The following is a 22,436-nucleotide window of genomic DNA, read 5'->3' on the forward strand; positions in this document are numbered from 1 at the left end:
CGTAGAAAAACTAGGAAAAATAGGGAGAAATTAGAAAAAATGGGGGAAGGGGGGGGCCCTGGGAAATAGGGAGAAAAGATGGAGAAATTAGCGAGTAATTAGGAGAAAAGAAAATAAATCAGGAGAGGAAATTTAGGGAGAATATAGGGAATAAGGGGGGCATTAGAGAATGGGAAAGTAGGAAATTGACAAAATAGTGAACAATTTGAATAATTAAGGAAAAGTAGGGAAAATTTAGGGAAAGAAAGTCCATTAATAAAGGCTATTAATTCAGGATAAAGAAGGCCATGAATAAAGGATAAAAAGAGGGAAAATAAGGGAAAGGAGATAAGAATAATCAAATAAAAAGAAAGAAAAAAATTGAGGTAGGTATAAAAAATTAAGGAAAACAATGAAAAAATAAACTTAATCAAAAAGAAAATTGGGGATAAAGGGAGAACAAATAAGAAAAATTAGGGATAATTAACGGAAGTAGGGGTGAATAGGGGAAAAAAGGGGGGGGGGGGGGGGGATAAGGTGAGAAGATAAGGGAACAAGGGTTTAAACAAAAGGAGGAAGGGGTAGGAAGTGTGTGTGTGTACCCACCTTTACCCAATAGGATACAACACACTAGGTGAGACAAGCGTGATGACCTACTTACTGTCTACCTGAAAAAGAACTATTAATGTTTTAAAGGTGTCAAATAAGCAGTGGAAAAAGAGTGAGAGAAATTCTTGAGTGAGACATGTGAATTTGGAGCAATGGGAGTTGTTGGTTTTGCAAGTAACTAGGGGAAAAAAGAGTTTATATGATAGCCATAATAGGGATGGAGTGGGCTAATCTGGGAATTGTTTGGGATGGAAGACTTCTTGGAAAGAAGGAAAAACCAAAAGAGAGAGAAAATTGCTTAGCGGAGCAATGAAGTGAGTCAAAAGGCAACGCCATGATGACTTAAATGTAATAAGTGCAACCATCCAAAGATGCTTGAGATGAGGGAGAAGGAGCCGAAGGAGGTTGTTGAGAGCTTCTGATTAGAGCGAAATATCCCATGAAAATTTCTAAAAGAAAAAAAAGGACACAAGTTAGAGAAAGGAGTCAAGAAGCCAAAAAAAAGGCCTTAATGACTTAACTGCAACCATCCAGAGTTGCAAGGGAAAGGACATGTGTGTGGAAGGAAATATTGTAAGGGGACTAAAAGGGAGGGGAGGGGGATTTAGAATATAAGTAAGGGAATTAACAAAAAAGGGGTGGAAAGGGAAGGGGGAGGGGTTTATATAATAACTAAGGCAAGGACCTATAAGTCCATTGCGCACAATGGAGATGGAGAAGATGTGGCAGGAGGCGGGAAGCGATCGAATGCAAACTTCAACAAGAAGAGTGTGTGGCGAGTCGCAGATAGTATAGGCGCGAGGAGAGGAGTGAAGCTGCATGGATCATTTCTCTCTAGATTCATAGTGCTCTCACTTCTAGGTGCCTCAGATTCATTTGGCTCCTATCAGTATTCTTAGGTGTCATTCAGGGCATGAGGGTTGAAGGCATTGCATTCGGTCGTCCATCTTTGGGGGAGCATTAATTACTCCTAGTGGACATGAGTATGCATCTCAAAGTGTGCTCCATGTGGATAGATGTCCATTCCATACTAATTAAAGTTATCTTCACCTCCCCAAAACCGTCCCAATCTCGTCTCTATATTGAGGGGCTCAATGATGTGGTCCATTATGTGGCCACATGTCTTCTTGCCAGATTCCATGGAGATCTAAGAGGATATTATTGCCCTTCAAAGTTTATTTCTTAGAAAAAAAATCATTTTCATTTCTAATATCCCCCCCTTAGGGGTTATGGGCCCCTTTTTCCATATCATATGCCTTAGGCATACCCTAAGGGTAACTTGGGCTTCCTAGTTCATCATAAGATCCTTACCCATGTATCCTTAGGTATCAAATAAGCCTTAGGCCCATCATAAGGCTACTTCTATGTTCCCACTTTATTAAAATCCACGCCCCACCATTGACTCTTCAAACCGAATTTTTATAGAAGGTATACCATTACATATGGGGTAAATCATCCATTGGTTGTTAAACCCAATAAGGATGGGTGTTTCTTCAAGAGACAAGCATGTTAAATCCTTTTACCAGGACCCTTATATAAGCTGTAATATCAATTATTGGGCAAGGTGTCCATTTGCTGTTAACTTTGCAATAAGTACGCTTTCCAGTCCAATAGGGAAGCATGTGTGTGTGTGTGCGCGTGCGCACGTATGCACGCACGTGTGTGTACAATAGGCAAATGAAGAGGGTCAAATGCATGAATTTCATTCATATGTGGTAAGCCATTACATGACTTGGAGCTCAAGGCTCTATTGACATTACTAATGACATATACCACGATAACATGTCTAGGTGCATTCCCTCTTAGGCTAGAGGTATAGGGGTTTTGTTCACATATTGAAGACTAAGTTGTGCTCACAATCCCTCCTTGAAAGTACAACTTAGGCTGAATGCCAATATAATTTGACATTATATCAACATATTACTAGGCCTTGATAAATGATGGTTATTCATGTATGGTTTTGAGTTCCCCTAGACATGTGGGTGTGTGTCTCTTCTTATCACATAGATAGAGCCAGCCATTTGTGTATGTAGTGTAATCCTATAGAGTATTAACCTTCCATTCCCTCTAGAGTATTGGTACTCTTACATTTTCTTTTCTTAGGTGCATTCTCCACAATTAGGGTATTGGACACAGCAAGTACCTGAAACATGACAAATAAACATAGACATAGGTATTATTATACAAAGATTTTCACTTTAACATGAGAAGCTTTTAGGGATAGGGTTCTTGTTGTTATGAACCCTTGATGTTGATGTGGATATTTAATGGTGATTGTCCCACCACACAATGTCTTTGTTCTTCTTCTTGAGGAGTGCACTAGTTGTAGCACTTGTTGACATGGTTCTCCCTCCTTGATGTGGTGACCACGTGAGAAACATATGAGCATATATGAGAGATAAACCCTCCCTTACTCTTGACATATTGATGGGATTGTCCCCAAGGTGAAGATACATGAAGCTCTTCTTGATGGAGTGGCCCCAAGAGTCAAAACAAGTGATGTTGAGTGTCTACCTTTGATCTGGTCCATGTCCCTTAATAGGGCTTCATACATGAATAAACAAAACGATATCCCAAACATGATAAAGGAGGTCTTATCAACTTATAAATACAATTGGCAATGTCTAATTGTTCTGCACAATTGTTGCATGGAATAAATTTTAGCCGCATGCCTTTGTAGCACGTTGAGTGGCCTTTTTATAGCCCGCATTTGCTCTTTTGGCGCCCTTCATTCCACAAATGAAGCACACCCTACTATTGCTCTTTAGTCTTTTGCCTTGGTAGACTTCTTTTTCCTCTTGTTGCACGTGGTGGACATCCACCCTTTTTTTTTGGTTAAACAAATAGTCTTTGGTGGTTGTCTAGCTCGAGCATTCTTTGCAATACCTGCCCAACTAAAACTCATTTGCCATGTGACCATTGGTCTTGTATTTGTGGCACTAGGTCTCTCCCTTTTCTAGGTTAATTTAAACACATCCAATTGGCTCTTAAAAAAAGAGTAAGATCCTTATGCAATTATAAACACGTGAGATAACATCGAAGGAAATTTTGCATTTGTACTTTCATGAATTTAGTAGAAACCATATGCATTTTGTAGTCACTTTAGGTAGTCCTTAGCAACATTTTGCTCAATAAAGTGATCTTTGTATCCTAGCTCTATAGCCAAATGAATATCTTTCATATTAGTGATTCATCTTATCAATGGGTAAAGCATCCCTTAGAAGTATAATTTGTGATATATTAAGGTGAGGGGTATCTCTTATCACCATAGCCCTCTCCCTTAGACTGACTACAAGGGAAAGCTTTCTTGTTCTATATTCCATTCCTAACAATTAATTTTTTCCTCATTCCATTCGTCAACAACTACTTGGACAATGTTAAAATCTTCACAGCCCTCATAATGGGCAATTGTTCATACGGGTTATTCTCAACCACACTATGCACACAATTAGCTTCATCAATATGTAGCATGGCAACAATTCCCCTAGGAGAATGTTGTCTTCCTTATCTTGTACATCAAATGTAGGAGAAAATATGTACTTTGATGGAGGACTAAAACAAACCTTGTATGAAGAGTTATCAATAAGTATTGTCTTTCTTGTATCACATCAAAATACCTTTGAGATTTTTTTAAGGGTTTGAACATTGCTCTTGAAGGGTATCTAGGCAGCTAGGCTAAGTCATAGGTTAAGTGGAGTCATGTGGAAGTTGGAAGGTCACAAGTCTTATGGATGAGTGGCAGTTACCAAGGACCACTATGGGCAATTATAACTCCTTTTGGATAACGGTGTCTTGAGGTATGGTAGTCAAGAGTGCTGTTTGACCAAGATTTCAGACCCTTTGGCAAGCTGGATGCTGGTCGGATGCTGATCCCATGAACATTTCTCCATGCTCCTGGCTGTGTGTTGTTGGAAGAGGAAAGCTTTTTCTCCTATCTTTCTATGTTGTATCTACTTTTGCCTAAAAGGATACATTTTTAAGCTCATAATACAGTCTGACTACAGACTATCTTTATGTTTCTGCACTATCTTCTATATTTCTGTTCTGGCAAGTTTAGCGCACAACACATTTGGAGATCCTGTAGTTGGTTCGATCCCAGAAGAGGACTGGTTTGATTGGTGTCTTGGCATTGATGAGTATGGATGAAAGAGCTCTAAAGGTCGCAGCAGTAGACTCTATGTGGGAGGAGAACCGAGCCCATGAGCTTGGAAGGAGCCACTCTATATAACAAGAGCTGCAAGGAGCTCGTAGAAGTTGAAGGGCAGCTACAAAACATAGCTCTATAGAGCATCAAAGAAGCGAGTAGCCTCAAGAGAGACCACCTTGAGCGAGAAAATAAGGTGAGGCGATAAATTTTGCTACATATGAATTGAGGCAAAGCAAGTACGTGGCGTGATAAGTGCGCTTTACTGCGAGATGGTGGTGAGAGGTAGCTCTTTCCTCAAATTGCTGGATGCGAGTGATTCGAAGCAGAAGATGCAAGCAAAGCAGAATATTTATTGGAGTACGGATTTCATCCAAGAACGAACATCTCTAGATGATTGCATCAGTTGCAACAGAGTCTGAGCCAGGGCTCCACACAAAATTTAGGCCTTGCCTCCCTCCAACTAGAGTCTGCATAGAATTGAGCTCTACACAGAATTTTAGAACTCCTCGAAAAGATTAACTTTAAAGCGCAAAAGATTGCGAGGCCAAACACATCAAGGTTGAAGAGACGGGAACTCCTCAAAAAGATTAACTTTAACGCGCAAAAGATTGCGAGGCCAAACACATCAAGGTTGAAGAGACGATAAGGTTCTGAGACAATATCTGGGCCGCGCGTATTCAAGCAAGGGTTTCAAGGCCAAACTGGTTGCATGTTCAAGAATCCCATACACATGTTCTGCTTGATAGAGCTTGAACAAATTCTATGAGCCTTTAAAGTGCTGGCCATTGATACGACAAGTTTTTTCACATGCATTCATCCTACCTAGGCCGTAGTGGTCACTTTGTAGTTCCTAGACTTTCCTGTGGCTTAGCGAGAGTCAAAAGGCACTTTATGCTTGCTTAAATTAGTCGGATCGGATTTTGAGAAGGCTGCACGTGCCCATAAAGATCTGTGTTGTTTGCCCTTGAATGGACCGTTTGCCAACTCATGTTTGATCTAGAGCTCGTCAAAGTGGAACAACCCTTTGCTGTTAAAAGATAGGCGACGGGCATTGCCTTCCTGCCCATGAATCGCTAGCGGCCGACGCTTTACAACAACCTCGAGTTTAGGAGCAAGATAGAAAACAAAAAGCCCCTCTCGTTCTGTTAGTCAGAGCTTCTTCTCTTTCAGATCGCTTTCCAGCACGTTAGAAGCTTCGCTTGGAATTGACCTTTGACAAGACTAACGTTCGACCCCTGACATGGCTTACCGCAAGCAGGAAGAGCAGCAACAACAACACTTTCTGTAACATTGAGCCTCTCTCCATGGTCGTTCAAAACAAATCAGTGCGCCATGTAAGTAGGGAGCAGCAGCTCTTAATCTATCGGCTAATCAACCTAGATACTTGCAGTCTTGATTCTCAAGTGCGGCGTTTCAGGAGTAGAGACTATGGAGCGACATGTCAAGGCAGTCCTGAATTTATAACGGGTCAAGCAATCAAGATCGAGAACATGGATAGAGGAGAAGAGTCGGTTCTGCAGATTCGCAATTCTTGGAGAACTCCAATCAGCTCCAATCCTAGCGTCATTCGCTTGAGAGATCATCTAAAAGAGTTCTCTGCATTGTGAACATAGAGGGTGAAGCATAGAAGGCCGTTCCAATACGTGGTAGGATGTGCCCATTGGCGAGATTTTGTGTTGTGCGTGCGAAAGGGAGTACTGATTCCAAGGCCTAAGATAGAGCAAATGATAAATGAACAGAGGAGGAGGAGAAGCTGGGTTGTGGTCTTCATGGTCACCTAGGAGCGCTTGGAGCCTGGGCGATTCTACTGAGAAACAATGTTCAATGGCTGCACCAAAAAGGTCCTGCAATGGTTCCAAGCTGCATAGATTGCACTACGTTGGGAACTAATAAACTCTGCCTTTTGCTCAGCAGAAACTCTTCCTTCCTCTCGTCCAGCAGTGGCAACACACAGTAGAAAAAGCATATGCACAAGAAGCTTAGCTATTGCAACAGGTGCAGCAGATTCGTCCAATAGACTAGGTGTGCTGATCAAGATGCTGTGGAGTAAATAGGGAGTTGGTTGCTCTTTGTTTCTAATGCCTAAACTGGTACTCAGCAAATGACCATATTTCAAAGGCCCTGAAAATGGCAAAAAGCTAATGGCAGGCACTATAGGAAAACAATGAACTACTGGAGAGCAATGTCCACGGATAGAAACAGTGGGTAGCCACCACTGATTATTGTGACACAGAAAACGAGCCACAACAAAACTATGTGCCAACGCTTCTGATGTAGAAGAAATTGTAGCAGCAAAGTCTGAAGAGCAATATTCTCGTGACTTCAAACCTATACAACACCCATATCCGGCATGCAAAAGAAAAGAGCTTTATCCTTGCAGAGGCTTGGTACTCACGACAAAAGAGAAGATAAGGAGGTGCAAATTTCGCATATATTTGCTCAAGCTTGTTTCCTAGCATTTTCATGGAGTGGAGAGACAATTTTGTAGTTCGTTCTTGGTGAGATGGTGATCTCTGCAGCACGTTATCGGTGAGAGTAGGCATTTCTAAATTTGTTGACGAAGACACAATAGTGGCATTACTAAACCTTCCCACATTAATCCGGATTTCCTTGCAATTCCTGTGAAGATGGTACATGAAAGTCTGAGAAGATCCATCACCTCCAATACAAGCAGCATCGGAGAAAAGTATGAACAATCTGGAAAGAAGATAGGCTAGCTGGATGAAGTAATCTGCCTTCTATTTATTGAGCTAAAGAAGATAGGCTAGCTGGATGAAGTAATCTGTCTTCTATTTATTGAGGAAAGGCTTAAAGGCCATGCTTGATGCATCCTACAGCAATATAAGAAGACAGAGCATTCAAAAAATAAGGCTATTGTTCTAGATGAAGAGGACATTTGACAGAAGGACTCAGCAAGGAAGGATACATCCTTACATGAAGAATTCAGTCATCTCAGGAAAGAGCTTGCATCCCAAGCTTGAAGAATTGGCCATTAGAGCAGCCCAAAAGGAAGTCTTGAGCAGGGTAGCCCATATGGATGGATGTTGTAGAGCCTAGCCATGCTTGTGAGTAAAGTGGCAACTTGAAGGATTCACCCTTATGGACATCACTGCAGCCTGCTATTAGCTCATGCAACAATGAAGAGGATTGGCCATACTTGGAGGAAGATGATGGCTTATTATAAAAATCAGCCATTGCTGAAGCACTAATTCTTTGAACAAGATGAAGCTGTGATTTGAAATCAGCCCAGTGGATGGTTAAAAATTATAATCACAAAGCAGTCCGACAAGAGTACCTATGCCTTGTTTAATGACAAAGATCAAAGTTTTTTTTGGGGATGATTCAAAGTGCAAACTAAAAGTAAGAAATTCCTAGAATTCATGATCACAATGTCCATGGTAACGTAGACACACAAAGTCTGTCACTCTTACACTGTAATGCGAGTGAAAATGGAACTGGAATATGCAATGATGTGAGAGAATTATGGTCTTGGCATCAGACCTGAGGGTCTTATTTACTGACTGCAATTAAAGGAGCTGAACAGGATGATGACAAGACAGATCCCATGGGAAGGTTTTCAGAAGCTATAGCTCTTTTGATTTTCACGTTGTGTTGTGCTACTGTTTGGAAAGGAAGCCATGCTGATGCAATTGGCATTATGCAAGTTTATTTGCTTCACAGACATCAAGTCTTGCCACTTTTGTATCTGAGATGGATGTTTTTCTCCGCACAATGCTAGCAAGGGGAGTTTGACATGTATGGTAGACATGGAATCAATTCTCAGATTTGTGACAACACTCTAATCACGGTCATCTGACACATATACCTAGATGAATCCAGGAACATTCCCAAACTCATCCTCTAAAAACACAACATAGTGCAGTTTTAATCTCATGATAGTCACTCACAAGGTTGAAAACCATAAACTCCATCATGCATAGCAGGGACTAGCTACTATGACATCCCCACTGACATCATCAGCGCCAAACAGTGGGTGTAGACCATAGTATAAAAATATGCTCTCACACATACAAATCCACACACCCACACATACTTGAGCATCCATTTATACAAAGTCTTTGTACTGAGTTTCTGTCGGCACTCCGGAGGTGAAGGGCAGACTCAGCCATGATGAAGGCTAGCATTAAAGGAGAAGGCTAATCAAAAGGTAGTCCAAAATCTCTTCATTCAAGCTACAATTGCTTGTGAAGTCTAAACGTTTTCATTTTAGTCTCTCCCCAACGAGCATCTAAATCTAAATCTAGCTGATAGGGCAACGCACCATTTAAGATAGAAAGAATTATCACAATACCAGCAGGCCGCAACTTGGAAGAAAACTTCATAAGGTGAAATTTGCATGTCTGCTAATACGGCAGAAGCATATACCTAGATGAATCTCGGAACATTCCCAAACTCATCCTTAAAAAACACAATATAGTGCAGTTTCAATCTCATGATATTCACAAGGTTGAAAACCATAAACTCCATCATACATAGCAGGGACTAGCTACTATGACATCCCCACTGACGTCATCAGCGCCCGACAATGGGTGTAGACCATAGTATAAAAATATGCTCTTACACATACAAATCCACACACCCACACATACTTGAGCATCCATTTATACACAGTCTTCGTACTGAGTTTCTGTTGGCACTCCGGAGGTGAAAGGCAAATTCAGCCATGACGAAGGCTAGCACTAAAGGAGAAGGCTAATCAAAAGATAGTCCAAAATCTCTTCATTCAAGCTACAACTGCTTGTGAAGTCTAAACGTTTTCATTTTAGTCTCTCCCCAGCGAGCATCTAAATCTAAATCTAACTGATAGGGCAACGCACCATTTAAGATAGAAAGAATTATCACAATACCAGCAGGCCGCAACTTGGACGAAAACTTCACAAGGTGAAATTTGCATGTCCGCTAATATGGCAGAAGCATATACGTAGATGAATCCAGGAACATTCCCAAACTCATCCTCTAAAAACACAACATAGTGCAGTTTCAATCTCATGATAGTCACTCACAAGGTTGAAAACCATAAACTCCATCATGCATAGTAGGGAATAGCTACTATGACACAGCTTGAAATATGGCATATTCTTGAAGTTGCCTTTTGGGATGCATTATCCAGCTGTGTGGACTTGTTGGAACTTCATCTATTCTACTTACTCTTCCTACTACTCTACCATCATTGTTGTTGCAGTTCAAACTTCATATACCTAGATGAATCCAGGAACATTCCCAAACTCATCCTCTAAAAACACAACGTAGTGCAGTTTCAATGTCACGATAGTCACTCATAAGATTGAAAACCATAAACTCCATCACGCATAGCAGAGACTAACTACTATGACATCCCCACTGACGTCATCAGCGCCTAACAGTGGGGGTAGACCATAGCATAAAAGTATGCTCTCACACATACAAATCCACACACCCACACATACTTGAGCATCCATTTATACAAAGTCTTCGTACTGAGTTTCTGTCGGCACTCCGGAGGTGAAGGGCAAACTCAGCCATGACGAAGGCTAGCACTAAAGGAGAAGGCTAATAAAAAAGTAGTCCAAATCTCTTCATTCAAGCTACAACTGCTTGTGAAGTCTAAACGATTTCATTTTAGTCTCTCCCAAATGAGCATCTAAATCTAAATCTAGCTACGCACCATTTAAGATAGAAAGAATTATCGCAATACCAACAGGCCGCAACTTGGACGAAAACTTCACAAGGTGAAATTCGCATGTCCGCTAATACGGCAGAAGCATATAACTAGATGAATCCAGGAACATTCCCAAACTCATCCTCTAAAAAGACAACATAGTGCAGTTTCAATCTCACGATAGTCACTCATAAGATTGAAAACCATAAACTCCATCACACATAGAAGGGACTAGCTACTATGACATCCCCACTGACGTCATCAGCGCCCAACAGTGGGGGTAGACCATAGTATAAAAGTATGCTCTCACACATACAAATCTACACACCCACACATACTTGAGCATCCATTTATACAAAGTCTTCGTATTGAGTTTCTGTCGGCACTCCGGAGGTGAAGGGCAAACTCAACCATGACGAAGGCTAGCACTAAAGGAGAAGGCTAATCAAAAAGTAGTCCAAATCTCTTCATTCAAGCTACAACTGCTTGTGAAGGCTAAACGATTTCATTTTAGTCTCTTCCAAACGAGCATCTAAATCTAAATCTAGCTGATAGGGCAACACACCATTTACGATAGAAAGAATTATCGCAATACCAGCAGTTCAGCATGCATTAGTTGGGACTGTGGACAGCTGCAGAGTAGAGAATACTCACTAGACTCAATGTTACATATATGCTATGACCATATAGAGCTTCTCTCTTCATTCTATCGTTGTAATTCCTTGTTACAGCACCATTGCAAATTTGAGGACAAATTTCCTTTCGTAAAGGTCAATTTACTTAGCTAAATTTTAGCTTAAGCAGCCTTTAAATGGCTTTGTAAATAAATGGTAGTACTTTAGTAGGATGGCCTAATGTTGCCACGTGGCATCTAAGGGCATCCCATAAGCAAAGAGGTATTTTGCCTTTGTTGTTGAGTCTGTGTAGCTTAGATGTTAGCAATTGTTTCACTTAGGTGCTATTAAAGCTTTACTACGTGTCTAAGTTGTTGTTCTGTCTTGTCCACCTCTATTGAGTTAGTCTTTTGTGCATGCTTGTTGAGTTGTCCGTTGCGTACGGCCTTTGGACAGGCTGGGTTCTAGAGGCCGCATTCTACTCTTGATCACATCTTCAATCTACAATCCGTCCCAAAAAGTCTGCACTTGCTTTGTAGACTTTCAGAAGGCCATTGACATCGTCTCACAATCCACATGATTAGGAGACTTTGGGAGATGCAGATTAGGAGACATAATTTGAGGGGTGATGAGTCCATATGAGTCAATCAGAGGGAAAATATATACCCCTAGAAGCCTGTCAACCTAGATTGAGAACATGATCGAAGTGAAGCAAGGATGCATCCTCTCACCAACACTCTTTGGACTCTACACTGATGAGATCACATCTTCATGGATCGCCTAGGACATGAGGGATCACTACTCGTTGATTTGATGATACAGATATGTTGTACACAAATGACAAAGTCCTCCTATCCTCTTCAGCAACATGCCTGCACAAACACCTTGTGGCCCTAAAGGTGTTTTGCAGGGAGAGACACTTGACAGTCAATCTTGGCAAGACCTCACAAGCCGTTCTTCATCGGCACAAGTTCAGTTATCGACTTAAGCAGATGGATAGGGGCAAACTTAGTTCTCACGATCAATCATGCAACCAAGCCATGCCTTACATGGGCTAAATTGAGAGTGCTTCCAAGCACAGTTCCAAGACCCCCTCGACGAAGGAATGGCTGTTTGATACACTAGTGAGATTGATTCTACAATCATCCAGGCGCCTAGCAGAGAGAGGGGTTAGTACGGCTTCGTACGTGCATATATCCAAATGGTTTGCCAATAAGGTATTCAGGTGGACCAACTCCCCCCCTTCCAATACGGTTTGGATGCCCTGCCCCCCCTATACATCAAGGACTTGGAGAGGGAACCCAGAGTTTCCCGCCAAGATCCACCACTTTTTGAGAGTATCAGAGGATGGAGTGATTATCAGACCCTAGTACCTAGAGGATAGACGAGTCTCACATGCACATATGATTGCCATTGGACACATTATGCGGTGGTCTCATCGTCAACCGAGGATCAAGCAAGGAGAGCCGCAGGCAAAGCTATAGAGCAGTGGATCTTCATTTTATGCACACTGGAGGAGGTGGAGAAACGAGCATTTCCTATGCACTTGTCCAGCCTACTATGAGATCCATGGACGATACCATTGCCTTTTCCAAGAAGGGCACAATTTTGGGCCACTCTCTCCACTGATCCACGTTCTTGACCGAGTCTGCATTGGTCTCCATCTGATTGAGATGCGGCAACACAGAGAGACCCTACTGAGACAAATCAGACAACAGGATGTGACTGCCACAAGAGAAAGAGAGAGGTCAAGCACAGCAAGATGTTATAGATTTCTATGCATTTGAGTCAGCCCCACTAAATAGTGGAGTGGAGGAGTTATATACCTTTGTAAGACTAGAATATATCCAATCATACAGATTTAGATTTTTGTTGTTCTAACCTCCAAAATTCCACGAAAGAGAAAATAGAAGAGAAAAGGAAAGAGAAGAAAAATGAGTCAACTATTGTTTTTTGAAAAACAAAGGGTAGACATAACTAGCAAGCAAAGCACTCGCAAAGCAATGCTTATGCCGTCATCAATGCCCAAGCATAAGCAGCTATACAGGGTTTCTAAAGACCCGTGGAGTCTCTGAGGGTAGAGTGGATCGGTGGGAAGAGACGACACAGAGCTGTCAAGCCAAAGACACAGAGGCCACACACGGTGTAGAGGTCGACCAGAGCACACATGATGGAGGTCCAACCTATCTCAGCTCTACTCACAGGGGACTGTCAAAGTCAAGATGTCACACTCAAGACACAGAGGCTGTGTGGTGCAAGGTCGACCAGACCCGTGAGGCCTCTTGAAGACGTGAATATTCTCTTTCTCTCTCTCTCTCTCTCTCTCTCTCTCTCTCACACACACACACACACACACAACCACAACCAACTAAAAACTAGGCATAAAATTCCAACCCTTGCATGCATAAATTTCCCAACCCATATGAGTCAAAGATTGCAAATACTGAGTCATAATTATTCAAGCCAGCACTATGAACTAGTTCGGGAAAAGAAAAAGACAATCAATAAAAACTGTAAAATCGGTTGGAAATGAATTTGACAGAGTTATTAAGAAAACAAAAAAGCCAACCCTTGCATTTCCCAAGCCAAATGAATCAGAGATCACAAATACTGAGTCCTACATATTCAACCCAGCACTTAAGCTAGTCCATGGGGGGTGGGGGGGGGATTTCCAATTAAAATGAAACAATAAGTTGGAAATGATTTTGACAGAATTATTAAGAATACATGTCAGCTCCTTTTCATATTTGCCTCCAATAGAAATACACCAAGTGAAACTTTAAAAGAGAATTATATAGGCTCAAGACTCTGCTCACTTGGAAAGCTTAGTATATCAGCCTTCATCATAAGCGCTAAATATGACACGACATTCCTGCTCATAAGTGTCAATGCCCTCGACATTCAAGGTGTAACAAACATGTGAGCTTGAATTATGTTCATAAAAATAAAGCTTCACAATAAATCTCGGAATGCCCAAACTCAAAGCGAAGAGGGCAGATTTTAGCCGTCTGCATGCACACCAGGGACTACTGCTTGGAGCTACCCACTGATTTCTTCAGCCCCCAAACAATGGTCATAGATCATTTATAAAAAAACGCCCCCATACATGCAACATCCGCACCATCACACACATGACCAGCACCATCACACACATGACCATCCTTGTACACAAAGATCCCAGTATTCAAGCTTGTCAAAGCTCTAGAGATAGGGGACACCTCTTTAGCAGCATGAATATTTATCTGACAATTTGTAAAACACTTCAGCCCAAAATTGCTCAACCAGCTGAGGAACTGTTGATGAAAACAGTCTTTATTCATTTAGCATCTATCCAGAATGATGAGCACTATTCAAATGCCCTTCCACTTCTTTCATTTCATCAATGTTTCCTATTCAAAATTCCATACAGTCTTGTGTACATTTTCTCCCAATATTCAGCATTTTCAGCTTGCTTCAAAGTCTCAGAGGCATCAGACAGGCTATTTACACCACGACCCAGTTGAGCAATAGATGGTGCCTCTGGAAGAGTTTCGATCACATTCTCAATTCCATCTCCAAAAGTAATAAGCCCCACACATGCAGCAACGCTCATTCCAAAACTTAGCCATGGTCTTCCTCCTGCACTTTTCCGATGTCGATTACGCATTACATTGTAAAATGCAGTTCGAATTGCAGAGAGACTTGCCTTTTCAGCAGTAGCAATAACACTGTGAGCGGCTGCACGTAATTTCCCTGTACTGCCAGCAACTTTCAATACAGAACCTTTAGAACCCCAGATAAAATTACTTGGTCCGAATCCTTTGGCAGCTGGAACTAGCAATTTTGTTGCAGGAGTCACAAGCTTTGCCATGGCAACAACTGCACCCTTCTTTGTCTGCAACAAACCTAGCTTGATTATTGTCGGAACTTTGAAAGTAAGAATTTTCATGGCAGTGGACACAGGTGCCAAATGTGAAAGAGATGCTAGGCCAAGAGCCGCTGCAGCACCTGCTCCAACTACTACAATAGGTTTATCCAGAAGCTTAGCCTTCCTGTGAAGCCCTTCAGTGTCAATCTCTTCAACCTCATCAACTTCTGAAACCAGGCAGTCCTTCGCTAAATCCGCAACATGGTCTGGAACAGGGGTCATCCAATGCTTACGAATACCAGCAATGCTGCTGGCATCTAAAATTGCCACCACGGTCTGGGATTGCTGGGCTTGCTGTTTGAGTGCTTGAGCTAAAAGGACATAGCACTTTTCCTCATAAGGAAGGTCATCAAAAAGTACTATGGATGGCGTTGACTTGTCTGATTTCAACGGGCTTACTGCTGTGTCGTTTAAAGCAACTCGCAACCCCTCCACTGCCAGACGAAAGCATTGGCTTAGAGCAAGCTCTGAGTGGTCCACGCCCTTGCCTTTGTCTACATCTCTCAAAAGCTTCCGTGTCCTCTCTAAAGCCAGGGCCATGCCCGGAAGACCTTGGTAAACGTTATGCAGATCTGTAAGCAAAGGATAAAAGGATTGAGCAAACTCAGGACAGTCATATTGAGTCTCTCCATCATTGTAATCCATTTTCTGTTGGTCAACAATTCTGGATGATGACAATGCCATTGACAAACTGTCTTGCAGGGAGGACTTTACATGCGAGGCCAAAGATGGTGGTTGAGAAGAAGCAAAACCAGTAAGACGAGGTTTGCACGCTGGCTGAAAAGACAAGGGACTGCACAAACGTCCTGGTATGTCTTTTGCCGAGCTGGCAGCTATAAGACCGGTGTCATTCCCAGAGACCTGACCCTCTAACATCGGTGGACTTTCAAGATAGTAGAAAGAAGAATTGGATTCTGCAGCTGCTTCCCTTGCTGCTGTTACATGACCGGCAAAAGTTGTCCCAAAAATAGCTCTTGTGACCTCAGCCTCGGCCATCTTCAGGTACTTCAATCGGTTATTTCCATCACGAAAGCTTTTCTGTATAACATGCACTGGAGAAGTTGGTAACGTTTCCAACGCATTTGAATTTAAAGAGTTCTGGTGCGCCATTTGAATGACATCCAAAGCATCAGACCCAACCTGTGCAATAACGGCTCGTGGATTGATACTTTTTACCAAATCTCGAGCATCAGAAGCAGAACGCTCTGAAAGGATTACGGTCGCAAGAATATAGACCACCGATGTCGGGTGCTCGGGATTACGAAGAGCCAAGATGAAATGCTTCGTGGAAGGCTGTAAAGGCAATGACTGCACAAGCTTGCGAGAAATTGAGAGGTCGCTGGGGGGCCAAACCAAGGACAATAAAGAGCCTATCCACGACGCCATGACAAAACATACCAATCTAAAGCAGTGCAGTTCACATTCTGTACTATCGAAATCGTTCTTTAAACTCCTCCGCGGTCGAAAATCTACTCCGATTACTTTGGCAAAACAAGGACCATCGGGTGTCCATCGAAATGTCACAAGCGGGAGTGCGAAGTTGTCTGCAGCACGATGAACGAATTTGATATTGAACCCTAAGGGAAGTGAAGGGGGGGAGCAGGAACTCACACGTACGACTTCTTGCACGGTGGACTGACTGGTGCAGGCATAGCTTTTACATAACCCATGCACATAGCTATGACTTCCTTCCAAGAGAGCCTCGCCTCATCACGACCAACGAAAGTACCCCTCCCAAAACCATGAGAAACTCACCTCAGGTTAGAATTGGGGAAGATTCCGGATCTCGACTAACACCCCATCACTGAAATCTTCCCCTCCACTCCAGAAGGTAGTAGAGCTAGGGGATGTCTTTTTCGTCTCACCAGAAGTAGGGAAGGGCCTAGAGTTGGCTCTTCTCCTATCCTTAAAACGCAACAAGGACAAGGAGGGAGGGGCACCTCAATTTTGCAAGCTAAGAGCAACGAGTGAAGCATGGAACAGTTGACAAATCAATTGAGAGTGAAAGTGACCCGCAATATAACCAAAAACATCTTTAGCTCGGGAAGGCGCCCTAGCTATGATGGGCATCTAGTGACTCCTTGAACTTCCCAAGAACGATTGCTTTCTAATTCATAAATGCACCTATCTCAATAACATAACTCATAAGTGCCTAGCTTTTGAGAATTAAGGGGTTTAAGGGCTCTACGATGGGTGCCTGCATGTTGGCACACAAGCCATGTGGCTAGTTCCACATGGAGCATGGATTAGAGGGAGTCTTTGCATTTGGGCCTCTATAAGGCCCCCATTGTGAGTATTCATGACCCTTTTGTCAAGCATCCTCCACCCACCACCTATGCAAGAGGTATCCATTTACTAACGCAAACCACGCAACTATCCAACCTTCCTTGCTTAATCAAAGACTTTCTTCTATGCTCCTTGCTTTGGTGAAATAAAACTTAGTGATCCTTCATCTACAAAATGGAGCGCATTTTTGTATGTGAATTGTAAGCTTTTTGTATCATGAGGCCTAGCCTCACTCAATTTCTACAATTTCATCCGTTTACCCCTTGGTCATTGTTTACAAAGTGTCCCTAAATCGTCTATTATTGATTTCTCATTTTGATGGTTTATGTGATGGGATGGCTTGCATGTGAGCTTCATTTGGGGTTTTGGTGTCATGCATGTGATGTTCTATCATGTATGTGAAGAGGAGGTTATGAAATATGTAGTCTAGTGGAGCAGAAGGTATACGAGAGGGCTTGTTATGGGCTAAGCTCCCCAAACAATCTAGGAGAGCTTCCATTTGGCAAGACGAGATTGGGTTGCAAGCATCCACTCCTCAATTGGAACATGGATGGGATTCCAAGTTGAGCTTGATGGTGGGCTGCATTGCACATCACTTTAAAAAGTGCCTTCTCGACAAGCAAGGTGGAGTTGTGCACCCCCTCCTCTTTTGAGTATCTCTCAAACTCTACTAGGCTCATGTGCCTAATTGTATTCTTGTAGAGTGGCAGAGTTTGAGGGGAATGTGATCATCAAAAGAGGGTGGATGACCAGAATAGGACCTTTTGGGCTCCTGCAGAGTAAGAGAGGGAGCACAACAGGGAGGAATTCACATTTGTGTTGTGAAGACTTGGACACATGCCATACAAAATTGGGGCATCCTTGTTCAGGAAGAGCACTCTCAATTATAATGTTGATTGTTGAGGTTACAATAGAATTTTGTCTATTTATGCTGCTAAAGGGGGAGTAGGCGGGATAGAGTTTTGGACTAATCATTCATTAGACTCTTCTCGCTGCTAATCATTGGTGTATTGGAGGTGACTTCAATATGCTAGAGACTCTTGACAATCAGATGGGAGGAAAAGAGGCAAATTCTCAGAGGAGAGGAGCAGTCAACTTGGGAGGATGTCATTTTCCATGCAAGAGGACAGGATCCTTGGCATCTAGCTGAGTTTGACTGCTCACTAGGATCTCTCCTCTTCTCTAGACAGGATGTACATGTGGATGCCTGAGGTGAGACCGATTCTATGTGGATGAGTAGGCAAGTGACAATAGAGGGAAGATGGCATTGTTCCGAATGCTATTTGCTCCAATCATTTTCCCACACAAATCATTCTTTTATAGTGAACCGAGAGGGGAGCCTTCAGCTATCAGGATTGCTTATAGAGGTTTCTCTCATAGATCGCATCGTGAAGATCTCAAGATCAAGACCCTTTCAAAGAGGATCATCAGCTCAGGCCTAGAGCAATCCTTATAGGAGATCATTGTAGCCCTCACCCCATGAGGCTAGGACAAAGAGAGGGGCTAGACCATGAGGGCCTCATGTGCAAGATTGGTAGCACTTTAAATATAGGAGGAGAGGGAACTAGGGACTCCTTGGGTAGCGAAGAGGATGCAAATTGCTAGAGCAGACATTTGAGCCATATAGTCAGAGACTTCTTTTAGACTACAAGCCACGCATCGAGTTGAGGAGGCTTGACAACACCATTGTAGTTAGCTCATAGGATGTGGGACATGTGGCCACGAAATTTTATAGATTCCGACTTGGCACTACTTCATGACCTCATAGATACTTGGTAGCTAGAGAAGAGGTTTGGAGGAGTATGAGGAGAGTGCTCATGGAGCATATGAGTGCTAGTCTTATGAGGCCTCTCACTACTAATGCGCTCGAGAGAGCGATTATAGCTTTGCCAAAAGGTAAGTGTCCATGATAGGGTTATTTATGTCGATCCTTTTTTAGTCTCATTGGGAATTCATGATCTCAAGCATTCTTATAGCTTTTCATGACATCATGGAGATTACAGATACGTGAGATAGACTTTTCGAGGGGTTGGTTCACCTTTCTTGTGAAGAGAGGCTTGAGATTTCACAATGGAGGCCTCTTACCTTGCTTGGACTACTTACAAGATCCTAGCTTAGGCCTTAACCTAAGACTTTCTCCTTTCTTATGAGACATTATTTAGCCCTCAAAGAGGCTTTGTATGGATTTGGGAGGCCACAACTTCGACACGATTAGAATGATATATTAGTTTTTCTTCTTGATTTTGAGAAAGCTTATGATAGGTAGGATTGGGATTTTACTAAGGGGACTCTGACTTCCCAAGATAGTGGGATAGCAGGGGTGTTATCACTCTACTTCCTAGCATATAGTCAAGTTTTATTTAGGGGAGCCCTAGAGGACAGATTTCATATAGTAAGATATATTTCTTGTAGTAAGACCAGTGAGACAAGGATGTCCCTTGTTTCCCCTTCTTTTTCCTATTTATTGTTACAAAGGCTATGCGCAATTTTCTAAGAGATAGAGAGATGTATATTCATAGTATTAGGATGCCCTTTGCCGATGGCATGGTAATATATCTTGATTGAGGGGTAGACAACTTATAGACATTGGTTTTCACCCATGGAGGAGTTTTTCTTCTCTTTAGGAGCTCTTATCAATTGGCATAAGTCCTACGAGATTTGGGTGAGAAATACACCACCAGAATGGAGGCCACATGGAGATTTTACTTTCTTTCCTAGAGGGACTATAGTGGGATACCTAGGATGTCATGTAGGGCTAGACATCATGTCAAAGAAGCAGTTGGCACCACTACATCTAAGTCTTCATAAGAAGATTTTGCCTTGGAGCTTGGCCAAGCTAACCTTGGTAGGTAGAGTAGTGGTTGCCAACTAAGTTTTACTTGCTCCTATGTGGCACATAACCACTTGTTGGGCCTTTTCTAGATTGTGCATTGAATAAGTGAATTGACTCATTAGGATGTCATTATTCAACCACAGTCAAGAGGAGGGTTAGGCATTGTGGACCCAAAGTGCCAGAGTAGAGCATTGCCAGAGGCATGAAGTTCATTGTCAGAGGCATGTCGCCTAGAAATGAGCCCGTTGAGACTTCATGAGATCTAGCTAAAGTTAGGAGGCCCATGGGAACCTAGTACAAGGTGGAATTTTCCTAGGATGAGAGCTACTTGATTAGGTAGGAGCTCAAATAATAGCTATTCTTGGGGCTTGGTATGTAGTGCGAGAGACAATTTATCAAAAGCATCCCATGTTATTTGAAGAGAGAACCGATGACAACCCTTCCTTTCCAATGACTTTATCAGATTGGTGACCGCACATACCATTAGGTCAAGACCCAAAGACCCATCCCAACCTCTCCTTGGAAAGTTTATCTCAAATAGTGGCTAGTGTAGTGTGAGAGTAGTTTTCTTTCACGGAGTTTCTCCCACTCGCTTAGAGGCAAGGAGTTGATGAACTTAGAGGATCCCAAATCATGATGGAGGAGATTGAGAACTAGAGAGCAGTTCAAGAGCCACATGTTGCACAAGCTCATTTATGGCTTGGGTATTTTACAAGACATGAGATCTTTCTTTTGGTGGTGAGTACCTCACATACCATTCACATTTGTATTGCGAGACGATGATTGGACGTATAGACAAGAGGTTAGGATGGAGGATTTAGAGGATGTACACCTTAGAGAGGATTTAGAGGATGTACACCTCAGAGACTCAAGGTAGTAACTCAATATCAAAGGAGGTGGTACATTGGTCTAAATCCATGCATAGCATAAGAGGAGGCTAAGAGGTTTTGGTTTTGGGAGAGTAGACCCTTGTAGAGGCTTAGGTGGGACATTGAAGAGTGGTTTTGGAGAGAACCTTTCAGTTAAGATCCCCCTGACAATCCTTTTTCCAGCTATCCAGTGGTTTTGGAGAGACCCTTTCATGTAAGATGCCCTTGATAATCCTTTTTTTAGCTATCCAATGAGATTGATCGGGAGGGAAGGATTGATGGCATGCTAGCCTAGCAGAGAATTGGTACGCATAGGGGCTCTCTAAGAGATTTTGTGAGGATTTTTGGCATAGGCTCTAGGACAAATATAGGCCAAGGAAGATCTCCCTTCATTTCATTGTTGGCACACAAAGCTCTTGCACTGGGCACTCACACTTCTCTATAATGTGTGGCAATAATAATTTTAAACCTAAAAAGATATGCAAAGGAGAACCATACTTTCTTTGAGATATGGAGTCACTAGGGATGGTATACTTGTAGCAAAAGGAGAATAATTCAACTTGATAGGGTTGGTCTTCACAAGCCATCACTACCTTCATTTGGGGGAGTATATGCTATTGCACCACCATATTTTTTGTGTGGTGTAGGTCATTTTTTTGTATCTGCACAATGACTTTAGCTAATGGGGTCTTGGACTCTTTGCAGCTTAATGCTATACATCGGTGGTTGATTTCTTAAAAAAGTGTTCCATTTTCCTTAATAGTCAGTTGTTATAAGTGTATCCCTCATTGATTCGATGAAGAAGTACAAGCAGTGATGCTCACTACCATTAACGTAAAAAAAATAAACCATATAGGGTGTGATAGTAGATCATGGTTCCAAACTAAACATTATTTCTGAAGAAATTGCTAAGAGATTAAAGCTGAAGTCCTTCAAACCATCTCCCTTCCAAGTACGCATGGAAGATCAACGGCCAGTTGACCAAAAATGTATGCTACAAGATGCTATCATTTTTGTAGGTAGTATTTATTATACAATCAATTTTATTGTTATAAACATGGTGTAACATGCCTATTCAATTCTGTTGGGATGACCTTGGATTAAAAGTACAAAGGTTCTCCTTGATTGGGGTTCAGAAGAAATGATCATCAAAATAGATAACCAAGATGTGTGTACTCCTACAAATCCTTGAAAGATCCTGAGCAATTTTCAGCTTAAGGATTTGGAAGTTACAGATCTATTCCCTCAAGGAGCTACAAATACTTAATGTGGGTGAGATTGATATTTTCCAAGTAGCTACAAACATGAAGTAGAAATTGAAGGCCAACTAGATTGCTAAACAAAGAGATCTATTCTCGAGTAACTTCACTAAAGACATTGAAGGGAAAAGGGAGCTAAACGAGAAACAAGCTACTATTATGCAACTGGGTATTGTACAATTGGTGCCAGAACCAACCTAAGAACCTAATCTTGGAACAAAAGAAAAACTTGCAATGGTGGTGGTAAGTGCCAATCTCTCCTTTGAGCAACTGA

General features: G+C 42.1%; 1 protein-coding gene across 1 annotated transcript; it reads right to left on the reverse strand.

Annotated features, from left to right (window-relative positions):
* Positions 1 to 14,139: 14,139 nt before the first annotated feature.
* Positions 14,140 to 16,615, reverse strand: LOC147886102 (uncharacterized). Its single transcript, XM_087395822.1, has 2 exons — positions 16,056 to 16,615; positions 14,140 to 15,953 (listed from the first exon to the last, which is right to left on the reverse strand). The coding sequence occupies exons 1-2, from the start codon at positions 16,299 to 16,301 to the stop codon at positions 14,388 to 14,390; spliced, it is 1,812 nt and encodes a 603-aa protein (XP_087251948.1). The 5' UTR covers positions 16,302 to 16,615; the 3' UTR covers positions 14,140 to 14,387.
* Between the last annotated feature and the right edge of the window lie 5,821 nt (positions 16,616 to 22,436).

Source organism: Dipteris shenzhenensis, chromosome 24 (genome assembly GCF_047967505.1).
Source record: "Dipteris shenzhenensis isolate YYH24624 ecotype China chromosome 24, Dip_SZ_1.0, whole genome shotgun sequence".
NCBI classification, from domain to species: domain Eukaryota; kingdom Viridiplantae; phylum Streptophyta; class Polypodiopsida; order Gleicheniales; family Dipteridaceae; genus Dipteris; species Dipteris shenzhenensis.

Excerpts from the sequence above, each read along its gene's own strand:
- LOC147886102 (XM_087395822.1), bottom strand. The coding sequence starts at position 16,301 with ATGGCGTCGTGGATAGGCTCTTTATTGTCCTTGGTTTGGCCCCCCAGC. Across the intron at positions 15,954-16,055 it reads CACGAGCCGTTATTGCACAG|AAAAGCTTTCGTGATGGAAA; the intron begins GTTGGGTCTGAT and ends CATGTTATACAG.